Below are 27,929 nucleotides of genomic sequence, written 5' to 3'. Positions count from 1 at the left end.
TAAGGAAAACAGTATCACACTTTCATACTGTCAAGTGGCTTATGTTTTTACACCCAAAGTTACCTAGGACAGCTTTTCTGTGCTGACATGTATTGCCCACATATATATTTTTTAATTTTTTGCATTGTCTTCTGTTGCATAGGTAGGTAATCATTTATTTAGCCAGTTTCCTATCTATGGACATTTTAGGTAATTTCAGATTTTTTTCCATTAAGTGCATGTGCATTTTAAATATTTATTGATACGTCTAAATCGACATTTGAAAAGTTGGCAGCATTTTTGTTCCTGCCACCACCATGCGGAAGAGTATGTTTCACCACCACCCTCATTAACCCTGGATATTCTCCAACTTTTGTTTATGTCAATGCAGACAGATCTTTCTGTGATTGTGGAAATGTCCTTTATCTGTACTGGACACAAGAGTAGCCACCAGACCCTTCTGGTTATGGAGCACTTGAATATTGCTAGTGTGATTGAGGAACTGAATTTTTAATTTTATTTTTTAATTAATTAAAATTTACATTTAAATAGTCACAGGGAACTAGTGGCTACTGTTTCTTTAGAACATGTCTGTGTGATAGTGAAAAGTGGACAGAGTAGTATTTCATTTGAAATTATGTTTGTTGAAAACAACAAGGATTTACTTTAGAGCACAGGGAGATATATTCAGTATCTTGTAATAACGTAGGATGGAAAAGAATTGAACAAAAGAATATACTCACATGGAGACACAACCAAATCACTTTGCTGTACACTTGAAACTAACACAGTATTGTAAGTCAACTCTACCTCCATAAAAACAGAAAATAAAATTATGTTTATTTCATTATCCCATCACTTTGTCCCTTTGATTTTATCCCTAAACTGAAAGGAAAGATATCCAACTTGGCATCATCCTTGGCAAAGCTTATTAATGTAGGAAATGCTTACATGCACTATTCGGTAGTAATGGTGTGCTCAGATATATACAGCACTCGAGGTGGAAGGGAACAGAAATCTCTGACTTCCAGGCTGAGACTATTTTTTCTGGCCACTCAAGAACTGTGCCCTTGTGCAGGTGGGTACAAACGGCGTTGGTCTGAAGCAAAATTAGGAAAGAAACAGAGTGACGTTTTGCTTTCTAAATCCCTCCAGCCACTAAAACAGAAAAGATTTCACGTGGTAATGCACTTTGAAGGAATTTTACTCAGACCAGTGAATAAGCTGTATTTTAAGATTTTGATCCTTTAGTTAAAGAATGAAAAGGACTAAGCAGCTGATGATCTGATTTCAAGGAATAAGTAGCAGGTGTGGCAATTTAGAACCCAGGGTGGGAGAGAGCTCTTTTCTGTGACTCAGAAGCTTGTAAGGCCTAAGGCTGGCTCTGAAGACAAATGCAGTGGGGGCTTTGTAGTGCTGGGAGGCTACAGTGTGGCAGCAGCCATGACCAGCTTCCTATGCACCTGACCGTCAGGTTTCACTGCCTGGAGTGGCTCCCAAACTCCAGGACTAGGTCGTTCAGAGGAAGGATCTGAAGGGAGGATCAGAGTTAGAGGAGGAGCCTCAGAAAGGGTGTGAGAGCACTCTGCATTGTCATGGAGGACCAGAAGCAGAGAAAACTGCTCTGGGGAGTAAGACCTGGGACTTACCTGCATCTGTGTCTGAGGGTGTGTCTGTGTGTTTCACAAATGTTTCAATGTTTAGAGTGAAGGGCTGCTTTAGACGGGCCCGATTCTGTTTATCTGATGAAGAAAACGGATGAGCAGGAAATCTGTGCACAACCAAAAAGATCCCTGTTGGGAATTTTAGCTCCTTTGGTACAAGGGACGGCAAACCAACTGCTGAAGCCATAACTACTCATGGGCAGCGTGATGCAAAATCATAGGCTGGTTTGTACGCCAGTTTTCTCAAATACCACTGGGTAGCCTTGGACAAGTGGCTCAACTCCCTGAAACCTAGCACTTTTTTTTTTTCATTTTTTTAAGGTTTTATTGAAGTATAGTTAATTGACAGCATTGTGATAATTTCTGCTGTACAACAAAATGATTCAATTAGACATGTATACACATCCATTCTCTTTCCGGTTCTTTTCCCATGTAAACCATCACAGAATATTGGGTAGCATTCCCTGTGCTATATATAGCTTTTAAATCTACAGCAGGGTTTCTCGACAGTGGCACTATTGACATTTGAAACCAGGTAATTCTTTGTTGCGGGAGGTCTCCCTGTGCACTGGAGGGTATTTTAGTGCACCCTTGACTACCCTGCTGTGAGACCCAAAGGTATCTGCAGACATTGCCAAATTACCCTGGGGGACCACTGTCCCTGGTTGAGAACCCCTGAGGTACAGAAAGAGAATATGAATAGTGCCGGCCTCCTGAGACTGTGCTGAGCATCGAATGGAAAACACGGAGGAAGGCCTAGCATGGTGAATGATACGGTATATGCAGGACCAATCCTTACAAACACGAGCTCTTGCTGTTTTGCTGGCATCAAGGACGGGATTGGAATTCTCCAAGACCCTTCGGCTCAGGTGGGAAGAAAGAGAAAAGGAATGGAGCAAAAAAATGTGCATTTAGGCAGCAGAAGGGACCATAACTTACTATTAGCTGGGTGTAATCTGGTGGCTACTTTCCTTTGACCCTTTCTCTGCTCTGATAAGGACAAATCAAGATCCACTGAAGGAAAGCAGAGCTAAAAAGGAAAAAAAATGTAAAAACAGATTCTGCTATGGTGCCATGGATGCTGGGAGGTGGGGAGAAGGAGGAGGTCGGCTATTCTTAATTTCTCCTCAATGAGATGGAGAAAGAAGGGGAGGGTCCTGAAAGTCCTCAGCCTCCCTCACCGCTCCCTCCACGGTCTTCCCTCCTTCATTCCTCCTGCCTTTACTGAGTGGCGGCTACACTGCAGTCATTGCCTTCCTGGATCCTTTACATGTCTAGCCTATCCAGTTCGCATTCTTTAAGTAATGAATAATTTCCAATGAGGCATAATTGGAAAAACAGCTGGAAGGAGCAGGGAGGGAAGGAAATGGAGAGAGACTGAAAAAGAGGAAAGAAAAAAGAATGGGAATGACGGGAACATATTTTCTCACTCTGAGCAGAGGAAAAGAAAATAATCAAGCAATATGAAAGTCAGCTTCCAAGGTGACTGCATATCTAGGCTCCATATAGATCATACTGTCTAAAGCAAGTGGAACGTTATAAAAGTGCTCAGGCCAGAGATTGGTGAGAAGTTCATCATGATGATAAATATCCGTAGCAGGTGCCTCCTGGATCATTTTCAGCTGTCCATAATTAAACTGGTATCCATCTCTCGACAATGTCAGGGCTGTAAAATAATTCCAGTCATTGGACCCCTTACATCTGTGCTGAAATGAAATAATATTTGGCAGTAACAAGGAGTCGCTGAAACTAAATAAACAACTCCTTTCAAGACTACATAAAAGTCGGTAACATAATAACATTTGACAGGGATTAAGACCTCTTTGGGGCTGTAAGGAAGTTTCAGAAGCAGCAATAACAAATACATGGAAGGGAGAACAGATCTATGCTTTAACAGACATGTATAATTTGAAATGTGATGAATTTCCCAAGGGAGGTGTGCATTTTGAACTTCTAATATGCACATGTCCAAAAGCATGGGGCTCTCTCTGAGAAATGTTTGCTGGGATTCCTCTTCCAAAGAAGGAAAAGCAAAGCTTCCCTTTTTTGATTCAGGAGTGTTGGGGGTTTGGGATGCCCACCAAATACATAAAGGCACGTAAAGCAGAATGTGATAATATACGGAAGGATGATTATGGGAAGTTCCACTATGTATTAGCTTTAGGTGTGTATCAGTAACACATGGTTTTATTATCGCAGGAATCTTTTTTTTTTAAGATCAAGCTCTTTGCCTCAGTCCCAAGGTGCTGCCGCCCCTCTGAAGTCATTCTTGGTTCTTTTGGCTTGCCATGAGAGCTACAACCCTACAACTGTTTTGAACCTCCCCGAAGGGATTTAGCCCTCTTGCTGAAATTATCTGTGTGCTCAGTTTATATCCCCTAGGCCTGGAAGCACAGGGCCCGATCTGATTCATCATTTTCCACTCGCTCACAGAATCCAGTATCTATGCCATTCAATAAATTTAAAACGGTGTCTTTGGAGTGATGTCCTGTTTGCCTTGAAGGTGGGTGTTTTCAGCTGTTCACTGCTACCATCACAAAGCTCCAGGGGTAGACTGCAGTCAGGAGCGTGGTTTCGAGGGCTAAGTAACACACAAACACGCACAAGGATTGTTCTGACAATGGCACTAAAATAATCTAACGATTGCACTTTTTTTTTTTTTTCTCATTTGGCCTCCCCGGGGCACATGGAGTTCGTGGGTCAGGGATCAGATCCAAGCCGCAGTTGCCACCTAAGCCGCAGCTGTGGCAATGCTGGATGCTTAACCCACTGTGCTGGGCCATGGCCCGAACCTGCATCCCAGTGCTCCCAAGATGCCACCGATCCTGTTGTGCCACAGCGGGAACTCCAGGATTGCACTTAATTAATTTATTTATTTTTTTGTCTTCTTGCTATTTCTTGGGCTGCTCCCGCGGCATATGGAGGTTCCCAGGCTAGGGGTCGAATCGGAGCTGTGGCCGCCAGCCTACGCCAGAGCCACAGCAATGCAGGATCCAAGCCGCGTCTGCAACCTACACCACAGCTCACGGCAACGCCGGATCGTTAACCCACTGAGCAAGGGCAGGGACCGAACCCGCAACCTCATGATTCCTAGTCGGATTTGTTAACCACTGCGCCATGACGGGAACTCCGGATTGCACTTTAGATATTCGAACTCACTTAAGGCTCACCTTCCCTTCCAGATGGGGACTCCTCGTCCCATTTCACAGATCAAGAAACTGAGGCCTGGTGATCACCAGCAAGGAGTAGCCATGGCCTCTGAACCTAGGCTAGCTGGTTCCAGGATCTTGCTCCTCCTCCTCATCTTTTGTAGCCTCACAATAGGCCTTTTCACCCCTGGGCTGGAGCTGCAGGGCTTCTATCAAGTATCCCAGCCCCTCCCCCATCTCCATACCCAACCCTCGTCTTAGCCGCAGGGAGGTAGAGCTTTTAGGTCCAAGTTTTTATGTTTAAATACTCTTGACTCTCTTTTAGCTTTGTCCTTATATGGTGTCTCCACTCTACAGAGCTGAGCTGCTTTTTCCCCTGAGACCTAAGAGGGACCTGAGACAGGGAGCCCTTGGTCCCGAGAGCTCTGAAGGGTGGCAGATATGCCACTTTGGCGTCAAGATTATTTTGAACTAAAGGCCTCTGAGAAACAGCAGATGCAAGAAGGACATTCTGTTCTTCCCCTTTCTTCACGAAAACAAAAGATAAAAACTTCCATATGAAACGTGCCCTCCCTGCGCCAGAAGGAAATTAACATCATGGTCTTTGAGGAGGAGAACTTGCCAACCTGAGAAGCTGCTATGCACCCAGACCTTGACCTTGCTAAACCCACTCTCACCTTCTTTTACCTGCCTCACATAGTTTAGCTGCCTTTTTTTTTTTCCCCCGTTTTTTTAGGGCCGCCCCCTTGGCATGTCCAAGTTCCCAGGCTAGGGGTTTAATTGGAGCTACAGCTGCCGACCTACAAAACAGCCACAAGCAACACAGGATCAGAGCTGCGTCTGCGACCTACACCACAGCTCACAGGTACGCCGGAGCCTTACAACCCACTCAGTGAGGCCAGGGATCAAACTGGCATCCTCTTGAATACTAGTCGAGTTCTTTACCACGGAGCCACAACAGGAACTCCAGTTTAGCTGCTTTTTCACGCTGCCTCTCTCCGTTCAACCCAACAGGCCCAGAGTTTTGGCTCTTTCTTTGGGAGTGAGTCTTCATTTCCTTAGGAGGGCTCCCACGTCAGGTTAAATGTGTGCAAATTTGTATGCTTTTTTCCTGTTAATTGCCCAAGGCCAATTTAATTAGGTCCAGGCAAGAAGAACACCAAGACGGTAAAGGTGAAGGGATTGGGGGTTTGGAATTAGCAGGTGCAAACTAGTATATTTAGGATAAACAACAAAGTTCTACTGTATAGCACAGGGAACTATATTCGACATCCTGGGATAAACCATAACAGAAAAGAATATGAAGAATAATACATATACATAAAACTGAGTCACTTTGCTGAACAGTAGAAATTAACACAACAGTGTAAATCAACTACACTTTGAGAGAAAGTTTTACCTCTCCTGTACCCCTGTTTCTTGTCTCCTGGCTTCACATGTCTTAAAAACTTAGAAACTCAGGCTGGCAGCCACCTTCCTTTCCTAGCCATCTTCTCCTTAAACCCCAAACCACTCTCCTAAAATCCTGCCCCAGTCTGAGTCCAGAAACTGACCCCCTGCTTGTCACTGACCAGCCCGGATGTCTGAATACAACTGGTCCCCGGTCCTCCTGTACCCATCAGCCGATCACTAGATGTGTCATCTGCCATTTTGTTAGGATTCCACGTTCTACCTCCCAGACCTGGCGATGGCCGGGTGCCCACACCACCCTCCTTCCTTTCTAGAACAACCTGACCTTTTTCCAGGCATTCATCCCTCTCCCATTTGGCTCAGGTGCCCCAGGGGATCTGCAGCCCCAGGGATGGAGCCCTTTGCACTAAAAATACTCCTAACCTCCCTGGTCCAGGACCGGCGTGTGATGTAGTTCAGGCCAGTGGGATGTAAGAGGTGGTTTCCTGGGGCTGCTAGATCCCAGTTCCTTGGTCATGACGCAGTTTCAGGAAGAGGCTGCGGCATCCCACCTCCATCGGAGGCTGGAGCCGCCACTTGGATGGAGGAAGCATCACTCCTCATAGATGAAGGAGGTGGGGCTGGAGCTTGTGGGCTAAGCTGACCCAAACACCTGCCTAGACGTCTAGTTATACGAGCCAGCATACTTCCTTTTGTTTAGGCCTGCTTTAGTTTTTTGTTTTTTGTTTTTTTTTTCTTGTGAAGTTAGAAGGGGATTAAGCTAGCACTGATAAGGTGAGATTCATGCCTTCAAATTGAGAGAGATTTTTTTTTCCCCCGAGCCACACACCGCATCTGTGACCCTGGGGAATGGGCCCTGGGGATGAGTCCTGGGATGGGCTCAGCAGTCAGTGATGTAACAAGCTCCTGGGGACCCCGATGCGCTGGAGGTTTGTGCACCACAGCACTCTGGGTTCTTTTGTGGTCTTTCATCCTAACATATTTAACTCACTTATTATCAGCACCCCTGAGTCCTTTGTGCTCAGTTATGTGCATCTATAATGCCTTAATTTTTTTGTATCTATTTTTAAAAAATATAGAGTCATCAAGTTGCTCATTTCGGAGGACAGCCTGGAGAGGATTTCTGTTAGTGTCCTGCTGGGTAAAGAATGTATTCAGTGTGCCAGCTCTTTCCTCCCTTCCCTCAACACTCTGTTCCTCCACAATCATCAAAGACCTATAGTGTTTCTTTAGTTTGATTATGGACACTGTTCATCAAGGCTGTGGCTGCCACCTAACTTTCAATCAATCTCAAACGTGTCCCACACATACTTTTTTATTTGATTGGTCGGGTTTTTTGTTTTTTTTGTTTTTTTGTTTTTGTTTTTTTTTAAGGCCACACCTGCGGCATACAGGAGTTCTCAGGCTAGGGGTTGAACTGGAGCTACAGCTAAAGGCCTACACCACAGCTCACAGCAACACTGGATCCCCAACCCACTGAGAGAGACCAGGGATGGAACCCACAGTCTCATGGATACTAGTCGGATTCATCTCCGCTGTACCATAATGGGAACTTCTGCTTCCCCCCATCCCCCACCACCATACCTCTCCTGATCTCTTTGAGAAGGTGAACAGGTATCAACATCTCCTGGCTGGCTATACGGAATGACCTTTGTGAGCAGACAGATGCTATGTAGTTTCCCATAAGCATTTCTCTGTGTGCCCTGTGGACCCCCCCCCCACCCCAGAATCTCCAGGAGCCTAGTTAAAGATACAGATAACTGAGATCTATCCTCAGAACCACCAACTCAATCTCTGGAGGTGAGGGCCTAGGAGCACAAAGTTTTAACAAGCACTCTAGGGATTTTTAAGTATACCGTTGAGTTTAAGAACCATGGCAAAGGTCATTTACATGGGACCCCAGGATGACAAACTGAGGGGTTTCCCAGGGCTTGGTATTTTCAGCGCTAAAATTGAAAGTCTCTGGCACCTGGGACAGTGGGGCACCCTGGGATAGAAGGTCAAGGCGAACCACCTTGAGCCTGCCAGAGCTAAGGTGACAGTGTCAGACCTCATCCCTTGATCTGCTTCCCCCAGTTCTTCTAGCCCATAGAATAGTGGCATATTCAGCAGCCACTGGAAACTGGAAAGTGGTCAACAGCCCTTGATGGGTGTGGGAGACCAAGAGTGGCAGTGACAGGGGAGGGGAGAGAACTGGGGGAATGTTGACATTGAAAAGTAACCAGGGGTGAGGCCACCAGAGGCTTGAATAATATATTAAAGAAATTTGGACTTTATCTTGAAAGTAACAAGGAGACAGAGTTTTAAGCAAGTGGGGGACAAGATCAGGTGTCTAGAGGTCTCCTTCTGAGTCTTGGTATTTTACTTATCTTCCGTGACTGTCTTTATGCAGCAAACCCCCCAGGCTTTATTAGGTGTGTTGGTGACCCATAGCAAACCTCAAAACCCTTGAATGTATATTTCAGGGCTTACGCTCTGTACCCTCCCCCTCCAGCTTTGTTTGACTGTCATTTGCTCCTAGTGCTAGAGGCATGCATGTTGACCAGAGGTATTCTAATGTGCTCAGAGGCTAGAGAGAAAGAAGTGGCCGGGCAGGCAGTACCACCTGCCTTGACGATCAGGGGAATGAGCAAAGCACCTTCTCTGGGCCTTCTCAGATCACTGTTACTTTGGCAGAACTCAACAGATCAGAGACTGTAAATATCTTAAAGGCAAGGGCCTTTGAGGGCACTTCCCCTCTGTCCCTCCAGCTCCTAGAACAGTGCCTGGCACAACTGCTCAAAAATGAAGACTGGATGGATGGATGGATGGATGGATGAACACTGGGCAGTGGGGAATGTGAAGCGAAGTAAGAATAGTGGGCCATTGTTTCCTGGGTGCTTGCGGAGAGGGAGCCAGAGAACAGATGGAGAATCCATCCTTGAGGAGGATGGCCCCTTTCCTGGCCCTGTGAGCAGTATGTGGACATAGTGGCTGCATCTCTCCAATGGGCAGGCTTGGAAGTGCCTGGATGCCTGTTGAGAAGGTGTGTTCCTGGACTTTCCTGAGGACACTTTCCTAGACACCTGATCTTGTCACCCACTTGCTTAAAACTCTGTCTGATCCCCATCACTGTGGTTGGGATCCGGAACAGGCATTTTTAATGTACTCTCCCAGTGATCTTGCCACTAGCCACTTTGAGGACCACCAACACAGGCCAGAAGAGGTTAGAAATAGGAAGGGTTCACACCAAGGAGCTTCCTGTAACAACCCTTTGCTGGTCCCCTGACTGAGGCCATTCTCCCTGGTCCCACTCCCCAGCCTTTGTTTGTATTTCCATCCAGGTCTCTCCTGCATTCTTGCATGTGTGACCTTCTCCTGCAATGCACCTTGAGCTTGTGCAGGGCCCTGATGATGGCTTCCTCCTCTTTGTATCCCTCACAGCATCGAAAATCTGCTTTGAGCACACTTGAAGCAAATATGCCCCATTCTGAATTTAGACAACAGCAAGTCCCCTCCCATTACCACAAGAAATCTGAAAATGAATTACACAATCACGTCCCTGTAATGAATTCCACAGCCACAAAACACAGCCAACAAAAATATGATTAAATGTCCAACCTTACATTTTTGCTTATCGAATTGACTGAGACAAAAAATACAATGTCGAAGAGGGTGTGGCTAAATTGGAACTGTTAGAAGGAATGTAAATTGGCACAAATTATCTTGAATGCATTTCGACAATGTGTGTCAAGAGCTTTACAAAGATTTATATACTTTGACTCAGTAATTCCACTTCTTGAGATTTTTCATAAGGAAACAATCAGAGTCCGAACTATTGGTAAACAGTCTAAATTTAGCAAAAGGGGGAGTGGTTGAATGAATTATTGGGTAGACATGCTTTCTATTATAGAGACACTGGATATGGATTTAGAAAAAGGCTAACGTCATAATATGTGAAAAGGATGTGATAGAAAGCATATACAACATAACTTCTATTTTGTAAAAAAGAAGCATACATCTCTGAATGGTGGAATATTCTACAGATTCTTAAGTACCTACTACTCTATGGACTATGCTCTTTCTACATTTCCCACATTTTCTGTAAGTAGCAGGCATTGCTTTTATAATAAAACGGCCCCCAAATTGTATATATAATGTGAATGCTATACAGCAATGGACTGTTTTTAACTGCCACCCCTCCACCCTCCTGCAGAATTTTTCCTGCATGCCGATTCTACTATCTTCACCTCTCACATTACTTTTCGGCTCAGAATTCCTCAATGACTCCCAGACCCAAAGGACAAAGTGTTCACTCCTTAGCAGGGCAGACCAAGCTCTTGCTGACCTGGCCTTGACACACCTGTCCAGCGTCGTCCCTAGCTGCTCCTTCCATTTTCCCTCCTGTCCATCAGGGATGCCCACTACTCGGAGTGCTGATTCTGTCTGCCTGATTGTGCACGGGCTGATTCCTTAGCCTAGAATCCCCCTTCATCTTTCATGGCTCCATCAGTCCCCTGTTCGGCTTTCAAGCTGGTTTCCTAAAACCTTTCCCTCGACACTTTAGAAAGATTTACGCCTTTCTCTGTGCACTCAACGCACCTTTTAAAATTTTGTTGTTATCATAGGATAATAGAATGGCTCATTTCTATATTTGTCTTTTAGGCTGAAGGCTAGAATTAACTTTGTGATAGGCACCAGGGAAACCACCAATAAAACACACGCTGAATGAAAGACGCGGCAGACAAGTCGCACAGCCCTTCACCAACTTCATGCGGGTTGTCCCTTGTCAAAGGGCACCCTGCGACAGGGCCGAAGTGGGCTGCCAGCCAGCCCTCCTCTCACCAAGCCAGTGTGCTCAGAGGTGGGGGAAGCATCTGGCGCTAGTTCACTATTTAGAAAGCGACTGGTGTCATGAGAAGGGCCTGCTGTGCTAAAGAGACTCATTCCACAGACCCATTGCACAAACATTTACAGTGTCCTGCCAGCATGTGAAAATCAGTGGCTTTGGTCTCTAACCCCCTCTCTTCCCCGCCCCCGGGCCAGTACCAGCCCATCCATCAGGAGGGGAGAAATATCAGTAGCCCTGATGACATTTGACTTTATTTTGTCTTTTTATTAAAAACGTTTTTTAAATTAAAGTATAGTTGGTTTACAAAGTTCATTCAATTTCTGCTGCACAGAAAGGTGACCCAGTCATACATATTTATACATTCTTTTTTTTATACTCTCTTCTATCACGTTCATTTTGTCCTTTTTTTTTCTTTTCTTTTTTTTTTTAAATTTTTTAGGGCCACGCCCATGCCATATGGAAGTTCCCAGGCTAGGGGTTGAATTGGAGCTACAGCTGCCGGCCTACACCACAGCCACAGCAACTTGGGATCTGAGTCTCGTCTGTGACCTACACCAGAGTTCACAGAAACACCAGATCCTTAATCCACTGAGCGAGGCCAGAGATTTAACCTGCATCCTCATGGATACAGTCAGATTCGTTTCAGCTGCACCACAACGGGAACTCCTAATTCTTACTTTTGAGAATGCTCTATGATAGTTGTAATATCTGTGTATTCTTATACAAATCTCTTTCTCTCTCTCGTGGTATACACACACACACAAGGCGCATGGGACAAATGCTCAATTTTTGTAAACTGATGAGACATGCAATCAAAATGATTCAGGATTGCTAGCCTAGAGCACTGGCTTTTAGTGATGAATAACACACATACGCTAAAGTTCATGCCATTCACTACGGAGTAGAGGGAGGCAGACACAAACAACCACAATTTAATGCAGCAAGATGAACTTTGCCTCCAGGAATCCAAGCGAATTTCACAAAAGAGATGGCATCTGACCAGGGCTATTTGGCTGGTAAATGGGAACATCTAAGTCTAAATTTTACATAATTCATTTAACTCAGTGCACTTTGCACTTAACTGAGAAAGGCGTATAAAGTGAATTGAGTGCAAAATGGCTAAAAAGGGATGAGCTGGAGCTGCTACCAAAAAAACGATAGCTTCGTCAGCTACAGAGATGGGGGCAATGTGTGTTCAGTTACAGTGCAAGGCAGATGTGCTTTGATATAGAAATTCTAGATTCACAGTCACTTCATCATGCCTGATCCATCTCTAACCTGACTTTTTATCTACTCAAAAAACTCCAGGTCCCAAGGGCTCTAGACAAAATCCTCAGTTAATATCTGCCAATTCGTATTTTTATTTTCCCTACCTAATTTGGTTTACTGTATTGCATAGAGGTCAGCATTCTAGATGGGGAATGTTTTTAGCTTGGGGAATCAAGCCTAACAAATATCTGGGCCAAATGTGTGCCCACATGAGCCTGTGTTTGGCCAGTTCTTTTACAAACTTTAAGATGAGGGGAAAAACGTGCTCAGCAAAAGCACAAGAGAAAACTCCCAGAGAGCTTGCTCTTTGGTTTGGATGAATGACTATGTGCATTAAACTTAAGTGTCAGCTCCTAGACTGTAGCAACTGTGTCTTAAAAGAGCCTGAAGTAACAGTAATTTGGAATCAGGATGCCTGGGTCCGATGAGGGACTCTGACTTTCTTAGGGGCAGGCACAGGACAAGTCACCTAACCTCTGAAGTTCTTTTTTGCTTGTTTGTTACATGAGAATAATAAGACGTAAGTCAGCCTCACAAAGCTGTTCGGATCAAATTTGACATTGTGCCTGACAGTAGTTTTTATTCCAAAAGGTTATCTTCCAAATGTGGGTTGTTATCATTCTCGTTAATAAGGTCCCGGCAAAAAGCATTGCCTGTTTGAGAAAATATCATAGTCCATAAATTATTGATTTAAAAAAGACCGACAGAGGGAATGAATGTGGAAGAAGAAGTTTTGTTTCATCAGTCACTCAATGATGATGCAGAAATTGCTTGTGGGGACTCCCATTGTCACCCTAAGCCTTGGACCTTGCTAACCCCCCCACCCTCCCACCCCGTACAAAAAGACATTCCCTCAGGGTCCAGCTTTTATTTCTGAGAAATAAACAAATAAATGCATGCTGATAGGATAATATCATGGGTTAGCATTCTGAAAATGCCCTTTCATTTGAACCAGGGTTTTACGGACACTGTGCCTGAACTCAACAGGCAGTTGTGGGGCTATTTTTGGACAGGCAGAACTTCCAGCACCTCTTAAATCACAGCACACGGCCACTGCCCGCTCCACCTACACACAGGGCGGGACTGCATTCATAAAACAGGACGCTAGTCCAGGGTGATACCGAAAAACTCTTTTCCCCGTCTGATGACTAATACTTGTCTCTGCTTTCAGAACGGGGAAAGCGTCATATACACACTTTACCAATGCAATCCATTTTCTTTTGCTTGCTCCGAAAGAGGGGGGAAAAGTGTGTGTGTCTGTGTGTGTGTTCCTCCAGTGATTGAGGAATCCTGAAATGAACCTCTATAGGCAACCCCCGACAATGTTCTGTGGATGGTTTTGCACAGGGAATGGAAACAAGTTGGCAGGAAGAAGAATTCTTTCTGCATAATTCAAAGCAGACATTTTACTAGGAGAAAAGCAAATCAGAAATTTGCTGTCAGTCCTTGAAATTTTATTAGTTACAAAAAGTAATATATTAGGCCCTGGCATTAAATCCAGATAGGATCTATCCTGTTTTTCTCTCGCAATGATATTCCTAAAATGAATCTCTGAGAGTGTAATAAGACTAGATCCTCATAAATTCAGAGGACTCAGCAGTGGTGGCCTGTGACTATGGCACATGTTATTAGACGCTGCTCTGCTTCTCTGCAGCTCCAGAGATAAATCAAAGGATGATCCTCTAAGACTTGAGAATAAACTAATGACACGCTCCTTTTGAGGAAGAGGTAATTCAATGAAATCTTTCCCAGTGAGTGCGTCTACAGTGAGTTTGTCTTTTTCATATAAATTCTTGATACAGGCTAAGGAGGATAATAATAAACTTGATCATTTTGAAATGTTTGATGTGGTATAGGGTGCTCTCCAGGGCATCCTGCTGGCCTTGCTCACCTTCAGAGTTCTACAGATTTCAAATGGTTATAAGCACTGTCGTCCAAACAGGTATGAAGCTATAATAGGCAGTTTTAAAGGCAGAGATTTATTGAACAATTTCACTATCTCTGGATATGAATGTTTATAGGGCTGGTTTCCTATGTTTCCAACCTCTAAACTTATAATTACATGCTTTTAATATATGTTCGAAGCAATATAGGGATCACAGTTAACTTACACTATCAGGCTACTTAATTGGATTTGAGAAGGGTTTTTTTTTTTTTTTTGGCCAATTACATTTGTGAAATAGACGAATGGATGGATTCTAACATCTACACATCTCTTTGAAATTCACTTATTCAATTAATATTCTTTCAGTTTAACAGGCACAGTAGCTTTTCCGGAAATATAAATGAATTGCTATCTAATAGTCAACGCTCTCTCCTTTAGTCTGGTCTTCTTCCTTTCCTTGCTACCAAAGATTGAGGAAAGAGAATTTCAGAAATAGAGGTCACACTAAAAATATGTAGAAGCATGAAAATTGTTACCATACTTCCATTCCAGCTACAAATTCTCTCCCTCTAAGGAAGCAGGGCTTTCTGTATCTTTGTTGCATCTCTGACTGGTTGGGTGAGTACCCTGCCCCTCCCTCTCCCGTCTTTCCAAAACACCCTGTCTGGGGACCATTACCCTTTGGCTGAAAGTCATGAACAATACGTGAGGTCAGCCACAGGGCTCAATGAAGAACAGGCTCAATTATAACCAGGGATTGAATAGCTAACTTTTACATCAGACTTGTACAAGATATTAAAATGTCATGAATTAGCAGGAAACAAACAGATTATTTACAACATGATGGGCTATGAGCCCTGGAGGGCAGAGACCAGGCCTAACTCAATCTTCTGCCCATTATCCAGCTTGTAACAGAAACTCTGCAAATGTCTTCTGAATGAGGATTGGGCTGAGTGTCTGCAATATCCTTCCATCCAGGGAGATGCAAAAGGAAGATAATGCAAAATAGGTTTAGAGGATGCTAGAGTTTTTCCAACTTTTTTGGACCTATATTTATGGCAAAAAATGTTTCCATCACAAACCACACACATACACATAGTTGCCACCAACTAAATATCTGTAAACAGCAGGTGGTCACCCACAGTTAGAAGACCTCGGTGTAGGATGTGGGACCAAGAAGGAGACAATGGAAGGGACCAAACCTACTCAAAACTACCAGAACCCAGGAAATATTACTGAACTACTATTGTTAAAATGGTGCACTATGTTCCAGCTGTGGTCTTTACCGGTAACTCTCACTAGTCCCTCATTAAATAAGTTAGTTTTTTTTCAGACAACAAACATCCCTTCGATACTTATTATGTACCAGCACTGAACTAGGCACATAAGGATAACAAAAAAATTAAAAAGACTAAAAAAATCTGACTTCTGTTTTGACAGCTCCTCTTACAGACGCTCTCTCAGACATATCAAATTTAACCTTTCTCAATCTGTACTTCCAAACTTCCCCCCAGTTTAATCTCTCTCTCTCTCTCTCTCTTTTTTTCTATGGGAAGATATTTGCACTCAGTTTCTCAAGTCAGAACTTTGGAATCACTCCTGAAACCCTCTTCTCCCTCGCCTCACAGCTCACATTATAGCCATTCTGCTAATTCTTCCTCCTGAATATACCAGGCCTGCTCTCTCTGTCTCTACCCGGATATGCCAGTCACCTCCTAACTGGTCTCCTCACTTCCATGTTTGCCTCCTGCCCCCACCCCAATTTATTCTTCACTCTGCAACAGGAAAATATTCTGAGAAAGAACTCAGACTGTATCACTTTCTCCTTCAAAAGCCTTTATTTCCTAGAAAAGTAAAAATGCAAACTTTCTTAACAAGGACTTACCAACTCCTGCAGATCTAGCCTCTGCCCACCTCTTTTTCATACTCGGTCTAATTAAATTTCCAGGCACACTGGCTTTTCTCATTCCTCTGATAGGCTGACATCTTTCCTTTTCTGCATCAGATTCTTTGCATGTGCTAGTCTCTCTGGCTGAATGTTTTCCCCCCACTCTTTTTCATCTTTCAGTTCATCTCCAAACACTCAGTCTAAAGTATCTTCCTCTATTATTACTTCTGATTTAAAGCAATCATTCTACTTTATAATTGTGGGCATATTTGTTTGCTTATCTGCCTTTTGCTTAAAGTATGTCGTCCCCATTCAAATGTAAACTCTATGAGGAAATTATATGTTTTATTCACTAAGATAAACTCAGCCATAGATTTAGTACATGACAGACATTCAAATATTTGTGCAATGCAAGAAAATGAAGCATTTCTGAAGCCTTGTTATTATCCCTTGATCATTTAAAAAGCTGTGTGGTCCGTACACACGATGGAATATTACTTAGCCTTGAAAAATAAGGAGATTCTGACATATGCACAGTGTAGATGAACCTTGAAGACATTAAGCTTAGTGAAATAAGCCAGTCATTAAAGGATAAATACTGTATAATTCCACCTATTTGAGATATCTACAGTTGTCTAATTCTTTTGAAAGAGAAAGTAGAATAATGGTTGTCAGGGGCTGGGAGGAGAAGAAATGGGGAGCTGTCATTTACTGAATAGAGCTTCAGCTTTGTAAGATGAAAAATGCTATAGAGATATGCTGCACAACAATGTGAATATATTTAACATTATTATACACTTAGAAATAAAGATAGTAAATTTTACGTTTCTTTGCAACAATAAAAAACTAAGAAAACCTGCACATAGATGTTTCTATTTTTCTTGCTTTCTAAAGTACAAAACTGCAACAATCACTGTGACTGAGAACGGACATTTTAAAAATAATAATATTCATTATAATAGCTAAATGTTATTGGACACTTACTCTAGGTCAAGTATTACGCTAAGTATTTATATCTCATTTAATCATCACTACAGCTTTATGAGATAGATACTATTTTAATGATGACTTTACAAAGAGCAAACTGAAGTTCAGCAGAGTTGTGTAACCTGTCCAAGATTATATAGCAAGTAAGTAGTAGAATTTGCATATGAGCCCAAGCAGTATGGTTTGATCAGTGCCTCTAAATCCTGGATGTGGGTCTCACCAAACTAGCAAAAGGCATTCTGGAGGTGAACTTGGCTCTCATTAGCCTAGGATTTCAGATAGATCTCTTTTTTTTGACACCTTTAACTCTGATGAATATATAAATATTAACTTCCCTCTTATTTCTCATTTTTCCCTCTTCTTTCTCCCAAGGAAAAGACCCAGTCACCTTAACCATATAAAATCTTAACTGTAAGAATTAAAAATTTCCATATTTCCCTGGTGGCACAGCAGGTTAAGGATCTGGTGTTGTCACTGCTGTGGCTCAGTTACTGCTGGGTTTGATCCCTGGCCTGGAAACATGCATATGCTGTGTGTGTGCCGAAAAAAAAAAAAAAAAGAGAAAAAAAAGAAAAAAGTTTTTAAAAAAGATTTAAATATTCCTATTGATTCAAACATTTGGGCAGAAGCTACTCATCAACATGGCTCAAAAAATAACTAAAATTGTCTGGCACCTTCATCATCTATTGAAATATCTTGTTTTCACCTGAGTAACAGGAAAAGTAACACCATATCACAGAACTACCTAGAGGGTTAAAGTTTAATTCTAATTACTAACAGTAGTTGCTACTCAATAAATGTTAAACCACAACCACCACTTGTAGAATCTCAACTCTTCTTCATGGCATGCAGTGGCTTGATATGCGATCTCAGTTTGCAGACTGGGGATTGAACCCAGGTCACAGAGGCAAAAGTGCTGACTGCTAACCACTACACTCCTTGAACCTAAACTATTCTTAATTTTTGTTTAAGACAAGCAGAAGGCTTCCAAATCAACAAGTTACTGAAACTGCCTCGCTTCACTCTTAACATTTGCTAAGATCCTGGCAAGTTGTTGAGAAGATTAGGTTAGCTAATATATATGAAACACCCAGCACTCCAAACTTGGGATAAACTAAATGTTCAACAAATGGTAACTATTTTTATTGCCACATATAAAGGGGGCTATTCACAATCTTAGATAGAGGAATACGATGAGCTCCTCTTCTTGGTTCCTTCTCTGAGGTCCTTTCAGTTCTGGTGGGTGTGTCGTGTAACATGTTGGAGCGGCTCCAGACACCCCAGCCATGGCAGTGACGGCCAGTTTTCACTAGTTGAACCTTGTTTTGTTCTTGCAGCTGCTCCTCCACTGATATCTGTGTCCTGGAATCCTCGATTAGATCGTGTCCTTGCCCAGCAGTTCTCCCGCTGACCAAAGGTCCTAGCCAGCACCCCAGCCCTTGCACGGTGTATGCATTTCATGCTAATGAACCCCAGGGTCCTTCGCTTCGGGTACCACTCCTCCCCAGGGACTACCTGCCTCCTCCTGGACTGCTGACTTCTTGCCACATGGGCTTGGCCAGCTGCCTGTGCCCCAGGGTGGAAAAGAGCTGGGGGCACGATTTGGATGTTTTGAATGCCTTTGCTTGAGTTACGCTGTTCTTTGAAAACAGAACTCCAGGTTTCTGACTATGAGAGGCAAACAGAGTCGCACCCCAGGAGCCCATTCCTAAAGTGATGGAGCCCTGACCTTCTGCCCCTCAGTGACCAGCCTGGCCTTACTTTCTCTGCTGGGCTCCTCTGGCCTCCTCCAGAATGTGGAGGCTCAAGGCCGATAACCCATCCAACTGCTCTTTTTTTCCCATCTTGACAAAATTCCTTTGGTTGCAACTCTTCAGAACCCTCTACTCTATAAACGTTTCTAGCACTGGGATTTCTCCTCGTTTTCCCTTCTTTGGGTGAGAAATGCCTCCAAAGCCCAGATTTTGGCACAATACCTCCTAGATTGTTTTTATAGTCCCAACGTAGTCTTCTTTGTTACGGCTCCATATTCCTAAATTTTGTTCCAAGTCGTTATTTTACATTTATAAATATCAGGTTGTATTAATTGGTTCCAGCTTTAAAAATGTTCCATCAGAGGTTATTTTCTGCTATTTTGATAGTGGTTTCTAAACCTGGAGCGCCAAGGCCCTGATGGGGGCCGTGTCCTGCAAGCGTCCCCAAAGGGCTGATGCGGAGCGGAAAAGAGACACAGACCCCGGGCCGTGCTGTGCTCTTTGAAGACTGGACTGGCCATAATAGCTTCAAAGAATTTCAACAAGTTCCTAAGACATGACCTTCCCTTTCCGAAAACCACGTTGGCCAGGCTTGCCTTAATCAAGCTGTGCTTTTCTAAGCATCCTTTCACTTGATCTCCTGCAGCAGTTTTTAATACTTTCCCTACAAGTGAAGTTAAACTAACTGGCCTGTAATTTCCTGGTGTGTCCCTAAGCTCTATGAAATAACGGCATTAGGTTGGCTACCTTCCAATTCTTCCTGAATTTTTTTGTTTTGGTTTAAGACGCAGGGTTGAAAAGGCCAGGGAACGCTTCCTGTCTCGCTTTCCCCCTTCGTTCCTTCCGTGACATACTGCTCTCTCTGTTCCCAGCAGATCTGCCATTTTAATAACTTCAAACCTCTTAAATGTGTTCACGTAGTATGTGTTCCTATCTCTGAAGCATGAGTTTCCCATTTTTCATTTTGACAAGGGCCACCCCCCTCAAATACGGGCCTACAACTCTATTGAACAGGCTGTTAATTCGAGGCACAGTTTAAGAAGTGAGTTTCATATTAGGGATCTGGAAAAGGGCAGCAACTAGATCATAATTAAGTCTGTGTTCTTACTTGTGAATTATTAGGAATACATGTTGGGGAAAGAGCTGGGAACTATGTCTGCACACCCAGGAATAGGAACCACAAAGGGAACTATGACATTTGGGGATTCTAATCCAATGTATGAGCAACGTGTTGTAACACTGGGGTGAAACTATTTAGATCTGAAGATATAAAATTTGCATCCTATACCTGTTTTAACTGCATGTGGTTTATTACTCTCATACTGAATAGCACAAAAATCTTTCCACATTTAATGATCGCCCAGAATTTTTTCCCAAGGGAAAACGCTCATTTTAATACATAACCTTAATAAAAGGTTTGATTTTTTACTGATAGGAGGAAAGCGGACAATTAATAACTATTTGTAAAGTCACAACATATCACATAATCTTTAGGATTGTCCAAGTTCCTTATTGAATAGAATTGACTATTCTTTGGTGTAAGTGAGCCATTAACTAGGACATAAAAAACTTTATTCTTTATACATGATTTTTATCTCAGCAGCCTATTGGGTTTTTGTGCGTATGCTGACCCAATCTGTCTTTCCTCAGTAAGTCACAGGCAGGCACGTAAACCACGTAAGCCCATGAGCCTTCCAGATAGGGGGGGACGATGATCGCCCTTATGAAATGAGAACTACGGAGTGCAATCTAAAACTTTTAAGACAGTTCCCTCTGATGGCAGGCAAGTCGGGTAAACAAGTAGCTACTCAATTAGTAGTTTTTTCTTTCTAATTTACTGAAGTCACAATGTCAAAGTCTGAACATTTTACATCTTATAATGCTCACAGGTGGTGTATCAGATTCAATCCCAGGCAGGAGACTCTTTTCCTGGATGACAACAGACCCTTCTCTTCTAGGTTAACATTTCAGTTGGTTCTGAATCAGCATGAATATTTTTGTTTCGGGTTTTGGTCAGGTCTGAATCTACCTGCAAATGAACAGGTCAGATTCCCTATGTGGGCCACTTAAGGACACCACACACACACACACACACACACACACACACACACACACACACACACACACAGATATTTGAGCATATTTAGTGAGTAAATTTAAGTGCAGGCATGAATCTGAAAGCATGAATTTTCTTTTCTTCCCTAGTGTTTGACATGGTTTCTTATGGATTTCCACTTGTAGGATTTTAAAGTCGTAATGAAAATATGTATGGGGTTTTCCTTCCCTATTCCATGCCTGTCGTACTAGGGAACTCTAAATTCAGTACATGTGCATTCAGTCTTTTCTCTCACTCCCATGCCTTTGCTTGAGCGGTTCCCTTTCTTAGAATGCCCTCGCCCTCATTTGAAAGGCTAACCCTATCCATCCAATGGGGAAAGCTCTGAGCCCAGGGAAAGGGTGCTGGGTGGGTGGAAGAGTGGAAAAATCTGAGGCTATGTGTTTAACTATGGTTAAATCCTAGGTCTTCAATTTTCCAATTCGTAAACTTCCTACCTTCCCTATGCTTCCATCTCCCCTATGTAAAATGTGGGTATTTATATTTCCTTTTAGAAATGGGACATGGGTTAACTGGGATAATGCACTTAAAAAATCAAAACTGTCAGCTCCCTTTCCTTTGCAATGCCACCTTCTCCACAAAGCCTTTCTAGATCTCTCTCCTCTCCAACTCACCCTGGCTAATGGTGACCTCATCTTCCTTTGAAGGCCAAGAACCCTCTAACTCCCCCTCATGGACTTCACTATTTTCTGCATTGTGTTACTCAATTGAACAAACATTTATTGAATACCTACTATGTGACAGGCATACACACACACACACACACACACACACACACACACACACACACACACATATATCTCCTAACTAGTCCTTAAGCTTCTTGAGGTTAGAGTTTTTATAGTATTCATATTCTCTTCCTTCCATTGTCTAGATAGTGTTTGACACTTAGTGCTTGCATAAGAAGGTACTTGTTAATTCCTTGGTATTTGGTAAAACTGGGCACTAATACTGCAGGCCAAAATCTGTATATCCATTCTCACCTGTGTACACACTCTCAAACAGGAGCGCCTGGTGGAAATTGGCTTATGTGTGATGCCAGCCTATGGGATCATAATTTTCTTCCTCCTCATTATTAAACACTACTGCTCCAGCTACTACCTTGACTGCTGTAAGAATAGAGAGTGAGGCTGTACATTCCTGAGACTCTACACAAAGGAGAATGTTCTCTTCCCATTCCCACACGGGTCTCCAGTGTAGTTCCTCCTGGAGCAAAAGTCATCTCCAAGAAGAAAAGGTGAAAGAACACATGAGCTACGTCTCTGTGGACTTACATGAGCACAAACCTAAGCAGGTTTTCAAAGAACTGTGGTTTATAAATAAAGACTCTCTCATATATACAATATCATGGCTAGATGAAAACCTAAAGTTTCAGGGGGAAATGACACAATTTCAAAACGAGGCTGTGTGTACACAGCACCAAGCCATCCAAATGAAAGCCTGAGCAAATCATTTAGGAATGCGGTCTTTGCTAGCCCAGACATTTCAAGTCGTTATTGGAAATACGTAATGTGGTTCTGACACTCTTTTACTTCTTGCAGATCAACTGGGCGATAGGAAAGTTTTCCTTAAATTCTCTGCTCCTGATCGACCGGAGGCTGGGAAACCAGAAAGCCCAATCAGTTAGAACTGTGTTTAATGTAAGAACGATGAGGCCCTGATTTCAGGCCAATGAGAGTGTCCTACAGACAGAAGGCAGTTGTAAATGCATGGCATTTTTAGTATCTCTTTAGAGTTCTTCCTTCTCCAAAATGGAGGTCTAAAAGGAAACAGAACTCCACGAGTTTCCTATGTGACAGAACCAGTTTTGTTAGATTATCTTTTCTTTACCCTATTGCACAGTTTCCTTTGAGAAGGAACATACAAGGCTTCCTCAACAGGCTCCTGAGTTCACCTGTGGCCACTGTCCTAGTCGCTAAAGACCATGCAACATTTTAAGCAGAAACGGAGTCCATAGCAAGCTGTCCGTCTGCCTTGAAAGTCCAGAGGTCTGCAAAGAGTTTGGCTTCTGGGTCTCTTTCACCACCACCACCCCTAACTGCCTTGGGGGCTCTCAGGAGGAGCTGCCTATAGCTTTTCAATTCTCTTGGAAAGAGGGGCCAGAACAGGTCCTAAGTGTGGAGGGACTGAGGCGGGAAATGTGCCCCTCTCCTCCAGATGTGCATTCTGGCCCTGGCTGATGCTGCCCAGGAGCCCGGATTTGTTTTAAGTTTTTGATCCATTTCTGCCACAGTGATTGACATTAATGCACGGCTGGTGCACCCCGGGGTCCCATCGCTGTGGTGCTCATTCTGCCTTCGCTTTTCTTCTGGAACCATTCAGAACAGGGTATGCGAGAGGGAGGCTTATTGCCCAAATGCTCCACTGGAAGAATGTGGGGGAGCCAGATGTGAAACGGACCTCCCCTGAGTGAAGGCTACGAGGAGCCCCCGCACATGTTGGAGAGGAATGGCTTGCTCAGTGAACTCTGGGTGTGCAACATCGTGCTATCCCACATCCAAGTCAAAATGCCTGTCCACATTAGACGTCAAAACCGGCCTGTTATCATCTCTGATTTTCACCGAGCATCTTTGAAGAAGAAAGAGTCCTTGGGGGGAGGGGGGGCTAATTGATCCCAGGCCTGAGAATGGGACATGGATTGCTATGGCTACTTCAGAAGAACATGTCCAATATTTTAAATCCAGGTATCACATAATGGCTCAGCTGGGGCACACACATGCAGGATATCACCAAAAAAAAAAAAAAAAAGCTAGGAGGTGTGGCATTTGACTTCAGCAGCGCCGAGTGAGTTTGCCATGATAGTGAGAGTGGCGTAGCACAAGTTAATGCTATAAAATCCACAGTCCTGGCAATCGCAAATACATCCAACGGAACTTGTTCAGATAGAACTCAGGCGACACGACAAGGCCCGTTATGAAACCATCCAAGAACCGAGACACATAAAAACTTTATTGGTCATCACTGAAATAAAGTGCAAACAAGTTCGTCTTGAAAGATCCCCAGATCTTCATGCTTTCGGTCTGCAGGGTCATAAAATAGTGCCTGACAAATTTTAAGTGATATTCTAATTAATCACGGGATTTTTACAGTTTCTTGTAAGCGGTAAGGTGGATATTAACAAGGTGGGGTAAGAGGAAAGCCTCTGTACTGAGCCTGAGTCCTAAGACCTTTGCACAAAACCCTTTGGTCAGCCAGGCCAGACTTCTGCATCTGCTAGAGACGGAATGTACCGTTCATCTGAAGGTGGTCGTTATTTTCACACTGATTAAAGCAGACTGTAAAATGGACGCGAGGTTCACAAATGGATGGAAAAGTATGCCAGTTGTTCCTCTGCCCTGTGCAGGAAGCCTTTCTGGGGCATTTTTACATTGTTTCTTTGGTGAAACTAACTCTTGGTCATACACGCCTATCACGACCCCTGTAATACCATCACACCCTCAGTAATCACCATGAAAAAGTATGAACTGACACTTACGTATACACGCATTTCTGATTTATGGTCTTCAAGTGGCTACGGTGATAGTGCAGATCATCTTGGACAATTTCCTTCCTAATGGGGGATCTTGTTAAAAGGGAGGCAGAGTTTTTACACGCCCACCACTGGGAACAAACAGCTCCAACAAAGAGGAGGGGTTTGCTTTCAAAGAGTGACTGGAAGATTACCACTTAAACAATTCTCGTTTCTACAAATTACAAAAATATCTTTAATGGATACGTTCACCTACCTCATAATATAAGGGCACACTACTGCCTAGAGGTTTCTTTGCCTTTTTAGAGGTGCTTCCAAAAAGTGCACTCGTTCCATTGATCTGTAAGAAAATTCATCCATAGTGAATAAAAAGGCTAACTTAAAGAATACTTAGGCATATGTAACTATCAAATACCTAGGTGAGTTGAGGGGTAGGGGGACCTAGTAAAGAAGAGAGAGTCATCGATTAGCTCAAATATTTATAGTCACCTTTTTTCCTTTTTTTTTTTTTTTGGTAAACTGTTAGTAATTATATGAGTACGTGCCATCTGACAGAACTTTTCTGTGTTATCATTCCCCACTAACCTCTGACAGCTATGGATCTCTGTAGGCTTCATTTTTCAGTTAGTTATGGGTTTCTCTGGAACATTAAGTAGTTTTGTCTTTTATTGTTATTGAGTCTTTTATTAAATAATTCCTCACAGAACCTAGCATGGAGCCTGGTATGACCTCAGACATTTTTGTTGAATGAATGAATGTTGAATGGGCAACATTCACGGACAAAATAATAATAATAATAATCCTTCCAGGTTAGACAATTCAGATTTATTCCAGCTAAATGTTCCCAGTAATTCACCAAAACTTAACAGTTAAGAATATGATCGTCCTTTTCATTTATTTAAAAAAAAAATAGTCTGCAAGGGGCTTAGAGGTGGGAAGGGACAGGTACCTCCTGGAGAATGTCTTGCCATGAAACCACGCTGAAGAGTTTGCGCTGAGGGGCTTGGACAGCGAGGGTGAGGGCTCCAATGAGAAGCTCGTCCTCAATCCGGTTTCCAACTACAAAGGCGATGGAGGCCTTCCAATCGTTCTGTTACAAAACCAGAAGAAATGTGATTCTAAGTACTCCTGGCTAGATAAGTCTGGATCAAAGCCTTCCACTGAAAAACAGGATAACGCCTATAAACCTTACCTTAAAGACAGAGTTGACCACATAGACTGTGTGCGTTCCTGACTCAAGCAGCCACAAGGCGGCAATATTGTGCCAAATTTCATGCAAATTTGACCAAAAAGCCATTTTCTGGAGAAAATAGGCCTTTTAATTTTATTTGTAAGGTTTTTATTTTTTCTATTATAGTTGATTTACAATCTTCTGTCAATTCCTTCTGTACAGCAAAGTGACCCAGTCATATATATATATACCTACATTCTTTGTCTCAAATTATCCTCCATGATGTTCCATCACAAGTGATTAGATAAAGTTCCCTGTGCTATACAGCAGGATCTCATTGCTTAGCCTTTTATTTTAAGGAAGGCATTTTTTTTTTTAAGTCGCACTTTCACTAAAGAATTCTGCCCGAGATAATTTGATATTGGGAAGCAATAGTTCATTCATATATCACATATGCACATTAAGATACAATCGCCAATGCAGGAATCTTTGTTTTGTTCCCTGATACATCTTAAGGCTCTAAAAAATGCTAGGAACATGGCAGGAGCTTGATAAATATTTGCTGAATGTTGGGTAATATTGAATAAGTGGCCAAATGGACTTTCCTATGAGGCAAAATTCAATCCCTAAACTTTTGCAAAGCACAGAACTAGAGCACATCTTTTCCTCCTGATGTAACACAAGACTCTCTTTGCTAATTCACATGAGTTCTTTACATTCTCAAGAAATAGGCTGCAATATTAAATTTAAACATGAAGTTTTTCATCAAATAATTTAAAGACATACGTTACTAAAAAACAATATTCTTATTCAGTAGTCCTTTTCTGTCTATTACAATTTCTGTGGGGAAGAAGCAATTCTCTGGAGGCAATTAAAAATGGAATTTACTGAATTTCCCATTGTGTGGTGCTGAGGAAAAAGCCAAACTCATGCAAATCAGGTCTAGTGCTGGTGAACACTCACCACCTAATGGGGAGATGGATCAAGCAAACACGATAAAGGTGTCAGGAATGAGAGAAAATAATATGAGAGGGCACTCTGGTCTGTGCCCTCTGCAGGCCTTCGTTCCTCCTTTGATAAAATGAAAGGGTTGGACAGGGCACTATCTAAGCTTTCCTCTAGCTCTGCTCCAGAGATCTGATACAAATAGAGTGAAAATTCCCCTTGATCAATTCCAAAACGGCATCTAAGAAGATGCGGAAAGAGTTTACACAGATTTAACGAAATGCTCAGTTTTGTGTGGTTCTTTCCAGTTTTGCCCAGCTCATCGTCAGGGGAATGCCGAACTCGGGTACAGATGGGAGAAGAGAACCTGGTGCAAAGCCTTCCTCCCCACCAAAGAGTGATCATCCTTAAACTTCTCTCACGTCTCTCCACGGAAACTAACTAACAAAACCCACCCGATTTTCAACACTATTCCTAAAACAGACAAAAATCACACATACAAGCATAAAAATGTGCTACAAGGTGTGCATATGTGTTCGTGCACATGTACATGCATGCATGTAGATGTGATCCTGCGTTTCCCCTTGCTACACTCGGTTTAAGGTCTTTTTTTTGGTTGGTTTGCTAATTCACTATGGGAAGACTGAGCATGTGTTTTTCAAATATCTTGATTCTGAAAAGCAGGTCTGATATTTATAATGTATTCTTCTGAAAAAAAAAGAAAAAAAAAAAACATGATCACAAAACGTGACGTTTCCCACATTGGAGGTCTCTCTGTTCTCTGGTCCGCTCCCTCAGTCAAGACTGCAATTATAATCACGCTTAAAGAAGGAAAATCTCTTTCATTCCACGACAAAGCAAGCACAGTTCCTGAACAGGCAATACTTCGATGGTCCTGCCGGTCGAGGTTCCTTCGAATTTCCAGGTAGGAAGTTCCTGTCCTATGAACTTTCTTTCCAGCACTGAAGATTTTAATGACTGCCTCTTTCCCCTTGTCCTACCCCCTCTTTTAAGTTTCCTTGCCAGTATTCAAAAGCTAAGGGTGACAAGAAAAGGCTGCCTCTCAGCTCTTTGGGGAACAATTCAGAGAGAGGGCCTTGTAATGCACTATCCACCTATTAGTATCTGGTATCAAAAGGCAGGTGTTGACTGTTTCAGACCAGAAAAAAAAGAGGGGGAGGAGGAGGAGGTAGGAACTAACAATTACCCAAATCTGCCATGTGCCAGGCATAAGTTATCTCATTAAATCCCTGAGTAATCCCTTTAAATAGGGGCACTAATACTTTATAGATGGAAAAACAGAGCCCCAACAAAGTTAAACAACTCGTTCAAGGTCATTTTGGCAGAACTTCATGGAGACCACATACGTGGCTCACAATTTTGTGATCATTTCAGAACAGATTGAGAGCAAG

At 42.8% G+C, this 27,929-nt stretch overlaps 1 protein-coding gene across 1 annotated transcript in view; it reads right to left on the bottom strand.

The window, feature by feature from the left end:
- SPAG17 (sperm associated antigen 17) overlaps positions 1 to 27,929 on the bottom strand; it is a 233,596-nt gene that overhangs the window by 171,985 nt on the left and 33,682 nt on the right. The window contains exons 2-3 of the mRNA XM_085023443.1: positions 25,351 to 25,491; positions 24,658 to 24,741 (exon numbers count right to left, since the gene is read on the bottom strand). Coding sequence (XP_084879569.1) covers positions 24,658 to 24,741; positions 25,351 to 25,491 — 225 coding nt within the window. The remainder of the gene's footprint in view (positions 1 to 24,657; positions 24,742 to 25,350; positions 25,492 to 27,929) is intronic.

Source organism: Sus scrofa, chromosome 4 (assembly GCF_054392235.1).
Source record: "Sus scrofa isolate SSC_HxYL_T2T_F1_AM1 chromosome 4, Sscrofa_HxYL_maternal_Yorkshire_Landrace_v2.0, whole genome shotgun sequence".
NCBI lineage: Eukaryota > Metazoa > Chordata > Mammalia > Artiodactyla > Suidae > Sus > Sus scrofa.
The sequence above is the reverse complement of the archived record's forward strand: the minus strand, read 5'-3'. Positions and strand labels throughout refer to the sequence as shown.